Source organism: Nicotiana attenuata, chromosome 2 (assembly GCF_001879085.1).
Source record: "Nicotiana attenuata strain UT chromosome 2, NIATTr2, whole genome shotgun sequence".
In the NCBI taxonomy this organism is placed as follows: Eukaryota; Viridiplantae; Streptophyta; class Magnoliopsida; order Solanales; family Solanaceae; genus Nicotiana; species Nicotiana attenuata.
In genome coordinates, this window is record NC_031990.1 from 56912709 (window position 1) to 56923137 (window position 10429).

At 39.7% G+C, this 10429-nt stretch overlaps 1 protein-coding gene across 1 annotated transcript; it reads right to left on the reverse strand.

Annotated features, from left to right (window-relative positions):
- Positions 7858–9774, reverse strand: LOC109220006 (BES1/BZR1 homolog protein 2-like). Its single transcript, XM_019384468.1, has 2 exons — positions 9745–9774; positions 7858–8583 (listed from the first exon to the last, which is right to left on the reverse strand). The coding sequence occupies exons 1-2, from the start codon at positions 9772–9774 to the stop codon at positions 7858–7860; spliced, it is 756 nt and encodes a 251-aa protein (XP_019240013.1).

A 10429-nucleotide genomic window follows, 5' to 3' on the forward strand; every position in this document is an offset into this window, starting at 1 on the left:
TCTGGAAACTCATCCGAAAGCTCCCATTCCGCCGGAAGAGGGTGATCCCCCAGAAAATTGGCTAGTGCTTGTCCTTTCACAGCTTTTGAGGTGTGTATGTGATCTCATATTGGTTAAACAATATGGACCATCTTGCTAGGCGTCCAGAAATAACAGGTCGAGTCATCACAAACTTCACAGGATCTGCTCGAGAGATGAGTTTGATGATGTATGCTTCAAAATAATGCCTTAGCTTCTTTATCGCATAAAGTAACGCTAAGCATATTTTCTCAACAGGCGTATAGTTCATCTCAGCTCCTATCAGAGTTCGGCTAAGGTAGTACAGGGCTTGTTCCTTTCCTTCCTCATTCTCTTGAGCAAGCAGTGCTCCAAGTGAATGTTCCTATGCCGCGATGTAGAGTATCAATGGCTTCCCAAGCATTGGTGCCCCTAACACAGGTAGATTCAACAAGTATTTTTTGATGCTTTCAAAAGCATTTTTACATGACTGATCCCAATGAAAAGGGATACCCTTCCTCAATAGATGATTGAAGGGTTGACACCGTTCGGCTAGATTAGAGATGAACCTCCGGATGAATGCTAAGTTTCCTTGGAGACTTCGAAGCTCTCTCAAGTTCTTTGGCTTGGGCATTTTCTGAATGGCGTCAATCTTTGCAGGATCAACTTCAATTCCACGATAACGCATAATGAAGCCAAGAAACTTTCCTGAGCTAACTCCAAATGCACACTTGAGTGGATTCATCTTCAGGTCGAATTTTCTTAACCTTTCAAAAACAATTCGAAGGTCTTCAAGGTGATAACGCCTATTCTTCGTCTTCACCACGAAGTCATCGACGTAGCATTCAACCCTCTTATGAAGCATGTCATCAAAGATGTTTTGCATCGCGCGTTGGTAGGTGGCACCGGCATTCTTCAGACCGAAGGGCGTCACTTTGTAGCAATATATCCCTTTTGGAGTTCGGAAAGCGGTACACTCTTTATCCTTTGGAGACATTCTGATTTGATTGTATCCGGAGGACCCATCCATGAATGACATAGCTTCATGCCCTGTTGTAGCATCAACCATGAGTTCAATAATTGGTTGCGGAAAGTCATCTTTCGGACATGCCTTGTTTAGGTCTCGAAAGTCAACACAAACACGTATTTGACCATTCTTCTTCTTGACAGGTACAATATTTGATATCCATGATGGGTACTTCACCTCTCGAATAAATCCTACCTCGATGAGCTTGTTGACTTCGACTTCAATTTGTGATACAAGCTCGGGTCGAAACATGCGTTGTGACTGCTTCACAGGGCGTGCTCCACTTTTGATTCCTAAATGATGGACACCTACCTTAGGACTAAGACCAGGCATTTCTTTATACGACCAAGCGAAGACATCTTTGTACTCAGTCAACAAATTGGAGTATTCCTCATCCTCTTGAGGCGTGAGAAGCGCACTAATGAAGGTGAGGCATGGATACTTCATCATCAATGTCAAGGCATGGGCTATCTTCCACAGTGATGTGATAGGTTGTTTCCATAAAGTCTGACTTTTCTCTTTGACTTTCTTGGATGGTCGGCATGGCTTCTTTCTCTTTCTCTGCTTCTTTACGAGCCTGGCAAGTGTAAACAATGGTTATCCTTTGCACCTTCAGTGGACCATCGATGGATATTGACAAAATAGACTTCCTCTTCGTACGTGATGGGAAAGCACTACAGATTTCTTTGTCAGCAACAACTTCAAAATGATCTTGCTCCCTATGGACTTGCTCCTTGTGTTTTGCCAGTATCTTTCTAGATGGTGACTTCCCTGTGGTCCCTAGGTGACAAAAGACAGAGGTCTTTGAGGTAGTGGAAAATTCTTTTAGATGTTTGGAAGATACATGTTCACCTTTGTGACTTAGCCTTTCAAACACCAAGACTCGAGGGGTTGAGCCTCCAATGCGATCAAACACTGAAGTCTGTTGTTTTATTTTCTTACCCTTAGCTTCCTTCATCTCCTCCACCGAGGTGTATTGTGATGAAGCTATCTATTTGCTTCTCTTTGATGAAATTCGAAGAGGCTCTGCCAACCTGAACCCCAACCCAAACTTTGGAGTGGCGACGTAGTGCCCTTGCTTTCTCAACTTCATTTGGGACTCATTGAGCCCATGTATCTTTTCACCAGTGACTTCGTCTTTGAGTTCTCCTAGTTGTGATGGATTGGAGAAGTCATAACCAGACTTTTCAAGCAGTATGAAGGCCTTAGGATCATAGTGCCCTTTTATTTTATCAGCTTGGAAATTGCCTTTAGCAGACTCACCAGTTATGGATGGGATATGTGTGACTGGGACAGTCATATGCTCCTTCAAATGTTGGATATCTTTGTGACTCACCTGCTTCTTTGGAGTATATTCCTATAGCAAAGGTTTCCCTTTCTTTCGACGCTTACGTGGAACATAGCGAAAAACTAGATGCTCCTCAGTCTTTGTCTGTATGTCACCTTTAGATGGTGATATCTTAATGGAGACTTCTTCTGTTCCCTTCTTAGGCAGCTTGGTGGTAGTCCATTGAGCCTTGTTTTTCTCTTCTGACTTGGCATCATCTTCGTCATCTGATGATGGTTTCTCTACTTTCGGTTCACAAGAATCAAGGTAGAATTTTGCGTCTGCAAAGTATGACTCCGTCTCGGTGAAAGGCTTGATGTCTGCATCAATTTTGACTATCTCACCATCTCTTATGTACTTCAGACATTGATGCAAAGTAGATGATACCACCCCATTCTCATGAATCCAAGGACGTCCAAGCAACAAGTTGTATGATGTTTTAGCATCTATGACGTGAATCAGGGTGTTTGAATTCATCTCACCAATGGATAATCCTATGCGGATCATACCTATGGCTCGTTGTCCTCCTTGGTTGAAACCTTGGATTGTTAGGTTACTTTTGGATAGCTCATCGATAGAGATCCCAAGCTTTTTTAGCACCATCTTTGGCATGATGTTGACAGTCGAACCATCATCAACAAGTATGCGATTGAGATGTTGTTCCCGAATGGACCCTACAACAAACAAAGGTCTGTTATGTGGCTTAGACCCCAGCAGCAAGTCATCATCTGTGAATGAAATTGTTGCACAACAACTTTTCCGTTATCATAATTTTCTTGTGTTTTCATTGGAGCAGGCTCATCGTTGTTTTCCGTTGTTTTGTCAGTACTAGAAACTACATGAGTTGCACCAACGTGACTTCCATGAAAGAATTTTCCAGGAAAGAATTCATGCAATGTGATGGGCTTTCGGAACTTCGGGGATAAGGCACTGTTAGAAGATTTGATAATTCTTGGTGGTTGTAGCCTATCCACATCGCTTATTTTTGCTCTTGGCTTAGGAAGTGGTAGCCTCAAAACTGCCTGATGTTTTCGCTTCTTGTGAGTGACTAGAATCCAACCCTCATCGTCTTTGTCTTTGGAGTGATTGTCTAGCTCTAGTGAACCTTCAAGAGTTTTCCTTGGAAGAACAACTTCAACGGGCTCGAAACTTCCAAATTGTAAGAAGGCAGTGCTTGACACGTTATGCAACTTTGAACACTTCTTTTCCTTGAGCGCGATACTTGCATGGTTTGCTTCTGCTGTTTCATCCATGTCTATGATGATTTTTCCTTCACTTACAAGAGCCATAATTTTCTCCTTTAAGACGAAGCATTTCTCTGTAGGGTGGCTAACTACGCGATGAAACTTGCAGTATTTTGGATCGCCAACTTTGCCAATTTCCTCTAGCCTTTTTGATTCAGGGAGATCGATGACTTTCTTGCCCAGCAGTTCATCAAGGATGGTGGGTACGTCTGAATCTGGAAATGGATAAACCTTCGCCTCTAATTCCTTCAAGGTGGGACGACGCTTCTCCTCTTTGGGATATTGATTCGGGGTCTTATCCTCCTTCACTTTTTGCTTAGTGGTGACCTTCACAGAAGTTGCTTTCACCGCCATTGATTTTTTGGTTTGGTTTTTTGATGCAACATTTTTCTTGAACTCCTTTCGATCAGCAAATGGAGATGTCTTTCCATGACTTGCGATGCTTAACTCCATGTCGTGCGCTCGTGTTGCAAGTTCTTCAAAAGTTCGCGGTTTGATCCCTTGTAGGATGTACAAAAGGCCCCAGTGCATTCCTTGAATGCACATTTCCACAGCAGATATTTCTGAAAGGCGATCTTTGCAGTCCAAACTTAACGCCCTCCAACGATTAATGTAATCCACCACGGGCTCGTCCTTCCTTTGCTTGGTGCCCGTCAACTCTATCATGCTTACAGTTCTTCGGGTACTATAAAAACGATTGAGGAACTCCTTCTTAAGTTGCTCCCAGCTATCAATGGAATCGGGCTCCAAGTCAATATACCAGTCAAATGCGTTCCCCTTTAGAGAACGAACAAACTTTTTTACCAAAAGGTCACCATGTGTTCCAGCATTGCTACAAGTCTCGACAAAGTGGGCAATATGTTGCCTTGGGTTCCCTTTGCCATCAAATTGATGCAGCTTTGGTGGTTGATAATTGGTTGGCATGGTTAAAAAATCAATCCTCTTAGTATAAGGCTTAGAGTAGTACAACGAACTTTGTGATGGTCCGCCATATTGAGCTCTGATGGTGTTTGTTATCATGTCTTGCAATTGTTGGACAGATAACGCCGCAACTGAAGTAGATTGCTTTTCCTTTTGGATGTTTAACTTTGCAAATGATTCCTCAACAGCTGTTTTCTGGGAGGTGAAGACAGGTGAACGAGGAGGGACATGGCTCGACTCTCCAGGTGCATAGGCCTCCAATTTGTTCATGTAGTTGAGCGATTTGAAGGTCTTTGTCTTCAACAGATTTCTTCAAGACCTCTATAGTCTGTTCCATCATGGCAAACTTTTCGTCCACGTTAGTTGCATCAGTCATCAAGGCATTGACTTTCGTTGAAACTGATGAATCCACCAAATCCTCAAATCCGCCAAGGTTTGAGGCTGTTGGAGAAAGTTTGTCAAACATCGAGAATGGGGTGTTTCCCCCAGAGATTGCGGTTGCGAACGTCATATGAGATCTGCTTTTCTTTGCCATCTCCAAGGAGGCGAAGTATTCGGACCCATCCAAGCCACTAGCCTTGAACTTGCTTCGAGTGATTGGGCCAACATGACTGAGCTGAGCGGATGCGGCAACAGTAGCATCTTTGCATGAAATATCACATTTGTAGAAGGCCATTGTAGCAGTAGATCTGAAGTTTGTAGTTTTCAACTTGCAAGAAGGAGAGATGAAGGGAAAAATTCGTCCCACTGGGCGTGCCAAAATTTGTTTGCAACAAATTTTCGTAAGACGAAAAATAAACTGCAACAAAAATAATATAAAGAAAAAGAGATTTTATTGATAAATATTTGTGAGTACAATTCTATGTATCCCTTGATTCTCCTCTCTAAAATTCTCCGTGACTCAGGGCTTGAGAAGCGTCTTTCTCGAATGTAGGATGATGCAGACCTCCTTGTGATGTATTTAATCGACAAGAACGTCGAGCAGCACTTTGTTATTACGGGTTGATCTCCGGGAAGAACTCCGTTGATCACTCCTTTGTTGAAGAACTAAGCACTTGATGATTGATCTCTATGTTTGTGGATGCCCTCACCAATTGCGGAGTGTTCTTCTCCAACTCTGAATGTCCTCTGAGAGTTATGTAACCCCTCTATTTATAGTTGTAGAGGATGGACAGTCAAGCTACATAAGAACTCTCTTGTTTGATTCTGATTGGCCCATGTCATTTTAGCCACTTGGCTACTTGTGGTTGGTTCTTACTTTTTGACTTGGATTGCCACATCATTTAACACGTGTCGTCACCTTATTGGCCTGGAGTTTGACTGGATATGCCATGTCACATGGCATAAGTCTGGCCTTGAAGAAGAAATGGAGTTTGGGCCTGAAAATAATAAAATGGACTAATTTAACTTGTAAAGCCCAAATTAACATTTTACCCAATTGAATTTAATCAAAATTTTGTATGGATTAGAGCCAATAAATTTTATATGTTTACAACCCAGTTTGTAGATATTTTGTAGATAATTTGTAGAAACATTGAAATTCTGTATTTTCATATTAATTTTTCAAATGATATGTAGTTTTGTTGTAGATTAAATGTAGAAAACAAGCCATTGTGAGTCTTATTTGACTCATTCCTCACATTCCACCTATTCTACAAATTCACGCCTCTTTAAATACAATACAACCATACTTCTTGAATTTCAAAGAAGTATTCATAGTTTGCATATTACCCTTCATACAATACAACCATACTTTTTGAATTACAACCATACCTATTCTACACAACTGAAACGTAAAGCAATGCTCATTTTGGAAGCCCAGGAATCAATTTCTGAACTGATAAGCTACACAGATTTCAAAGAACCGAACGCCTAGTGAACAGTTCTAATTTTAGTATTAACAGACCATGTTACAAGTTAAATATGTAGAAGTACTGGTGTCAAAGATTCTCCTGGTATCTGAACCAAAAACATATGAAGGAAAAAAGAGGGCATGAAGAAAAGAAATCCCTCACTAAAACGTGGGTGAGGGTTTGGGAGAGAGAAACGTGGGAGGGGTGGGATATACGGTACCTTGAATTAAGGAGGGATATACGCTGCATTAGTTGTACCCTTAAAATACACTATGGTATAGAATTGGTAATTTGGTATACTAAATGTAATTATATCAAACCTTAAATATTGAGGGTAATAAGGTTTCCTATATGGTATAGGAATGTAAAAATCCCTTGAAATTTGTATTGCACTTGAAAAATGCGGCACTAGATTTATTTACGCCGTGTGTTCATTAAATCTTCCTAATCTACAACTCAGAAATAGTTAATGTTATACTCCTATAAAAGATGCTTGTTGTTGGTTAAAAAATCAAGAAGGATAAGCCTGCGTTCAATTAGTTATTTTAATTTCCATGGTGTGGTTAATTAGTAATTTCAAAAATTTCATTTTTTCCTCCATTTCTTGGTCACTCTCTTTCTGAACTAAAACCCAACAGCTCCCATATGCAATGACAAGAGGTGTTGTAGGACAGTAGGAGTAACTGCATAGGGTGATCTCGCACAGCCATTTTTAGCACCAAAATATTTTGTGACAGAATTAGACCTTGGCCGATATGCCTATGAAGAGCCCATTTAAGTATATAACATGGGAAATTAAATCTCCGAAAGAAGAATGAAAGACATAACATTGCTAAAAAAAAAAAGGACATAACATTGCGAAGAAATTCTGTTGCTTCTCAGCTTAATTTCATTCAATTTTGCAGTAATGAAACTTTGGCCCAATGAGCTGCACATATACTGTATGTAGTTCAAACTGCATATCACATCTCATTCCTTTAAGCTCTAAGTTGTGTTTATGTTTCGATGAACTTGTCTAGAAAACACATAATTTCACAATAATACAATGTTCATATGAGGATCTAGCAAAGCTAGCCAAATACAGATAACAAACAGGGTCAATTATTTCTCTGACCAAAGTTGCATACCGAAAGAGAGAGCTCCTGAAACAAAGAGGGATTACTCTTTTGCTTCCATTCTGTCAGATTTGACTTAGCAGTGCTCTGGAGCGATCTGGCTCCAAGCTGCTCTTAACAATCAACTCGATCGATAACTTAACTTCATGTATTGATTCCTTGAGCAGAGAACTGTGCAGCTGAGATTTACAAGAAGACCCAAATTCATGTGTAGTGGGAGAATTTACAAGTGACATCCAAGTAATTTGGCACAATGGGGAATATCTTACACAATTCTGATGACTTGTCCATAACTTGGAACTTTGCGGATATGAAGACATAAGAGCTCTTACATATTCCTAATCCTTCATCTAACTTGAATCTTATCAATAGCTCAAGGACCTGCTTTTCTGCTCCCAAGAGTGAGCTCTAGATCATCCACCGCAATTTCATGTATTCTCTCGCCTTCCCATGCCATAACTTTTCCACTTCCAAAATCAAACTCAGAGCCATGTCCCCTTTGAGCTGATTCTCCACAACCAAACTCCCCACGCCCTTTCAAGGCATCTAGGAGGACATTCTGCTGAAAAATGGGTCTAACAAGGTTAAAAGTAGGCGAAGTTTGAGCTGCTGAAGGTGCCACTATCTTGGAGCTAACCCGATGAGCAAACTCAACTGGGGAGGCATCAGACTCGTCACATTCTGGAATGGTAGCAGGTTTAGAATGTTGGCGACGGGTAGGACTTGACGGTGCAGAAACAGCGAAAATTGGATGACAGAAAGAACGCAATGCACTAGCTGATAGAGATTCCAATACAGGTTTCGGCTTTGATCTCCGAGTAGGAGAAGAAAGAGGTGGGGTGACAGGAGCACTGCTAGATATATGAGGATGAGGCAGACAAGACGGAATGGCAGCTGAATTATGGATAAAAGGGAGGATATATGGTGGTGGATTTCCCTCACAGCGAGAGGGACTTGGAAATGAGGATGCTGTAGGACTGACATGATAAGAAGGTGCGGGACTGGGGAAGGAAGATGACATGGGGCTAAGCTGAACTGAAGAACATGCACTGATATTCGTCGAAGCACCAGTTACCTCATTCGGTGGAGGCTTGCAGCCCTGAGTTATAGATAATTTAACAGAAAATTAGCATATAGTGGGAATAAATAGTTAGAACAACCCCAATTATGTTACAACATTCTTTCGTCTAAGTATATTTCAGTCCACAATTGACATTATAAACAACATAAAATCAGAACCTGGTAATCTTTAGAAATGCATCAACTTTGATGAATACATGGACAGCATAAACTTAGAATTTTCCTATTTTATCACTCTTACTTGATGAAATGAATATTATAAATCACTTTGACCGTTAATCATACCTATGTGAAAGAAATGTAGCTCACATGACAACAATGCGTGCACATCACTGCTATAAGGCGCATAAATATAATTTTTTTGATCTTTTAGTTGATAAAAGAACAAAAGGACAAAAAAAAAGGGGGGTGGAGGAGGTGTCCAAACCTCTCGTTTCTTCCGTCACCCTTCCCTCTTCTCTTTCTTCCTTACTTCTGTGCCTTCGATCCCTCTAACTCCTCCATCTTCTCCAATCCCTCACTCCGTTGCTCCCTTCTCCTCCAAATCCTCTTCCCCCCATTTATTCACATATTTCCATAAAAAATGCAAAACCCTAACTATGGAGCAACAGTAGCTGAAATAAACCTCAAACGCACATCAAATTCAAAGTCAAAAGTTGTAGTAATAATGGGGGCAATATGTTCTGAAATTCTTTACTTTATTCCAATAGGTGTAATTTTTGTACTCAAAACAAAGATTAGTTAAAACCCATCTCCAACATTCTTAAACCCAATGACCCACTTATAAATTTACAAGAAATTCAAGAGTTCGAAGCCATTAGAGCCATGGGCGAGAGTTATTCTTCGCTGGTTCTTTTCATTATTTGCTTATTCTTGTCCCTTCTTGCTCTATTATAGATAACTGAAGAACATGTTCTCACTTGTGATGGAGTTTGGCGAGCTATGGTGAGAAGAAAGAGAGAAAAAATAAAAAGTAGGATTTAAAAAATTATAGGGGGGGTGGTTTGGCGCCCCTGACGTGTAGCAATTTTAGTGGGTTTTTGCTGATTAGATGCCCACGTCTGTATACTTGTAATACACGCGCTATGGTCGGATGGACGGAAGGGTTTAATATTGTGCAAATTTATGAGTTGAAGTGTTTAAATGAAAAGTTTTAAGTTTATATACCGGCATGACAAACAGGTACAAGTTTATGTGTTTCTAAAGCCATTTTGCCCCCAAAAAAAGGAGTGCTCTGTTCACGCGATGGATAATTTAGGGATGATTGTATAATTATGAGAAATTTGAGGGTCATAAATAATTTCGTTATTTCAACTTGAACTTGAAAATTTATTTATTACAACCAAAAAAACATTACACAATTATTCTAACATTTTTAAAATCGTCACTCTGAAAAAGCATATACCGTCAGACATCACTATAAAACACATTCATATATAACAGTGATTTATTATAAAAACCAAGTTTTCCTCATAATCAAATTTTTAAATTATATTTTACCTCTCTATAATAGATTTTTACCTATAAAAGCAATAGCCATATTTATAGCAGAACACTCTTTGTAAAATTACCCCTCTATAACAGCAATATAGAATCATTAAGAATAACAATGTTGTTATCTTGCATAAGATATAAGATTTGAGGATTCGCATATGATATCTTTTTCATTGGACAAATTCTTTTATATATATATTATATATATATATATATATATATATATATATATAGTTTAATTGTTAAGCTCTTAGATGTGTTCAAGGGAAAGTTATTAGATACTTTTTTGCTAAAAATTTGGACATGAATCTTTGCCAATTCAAGCGTTATGTTGATAGTAAGAGAATGAAATCTACGAAAAAAACTACAAT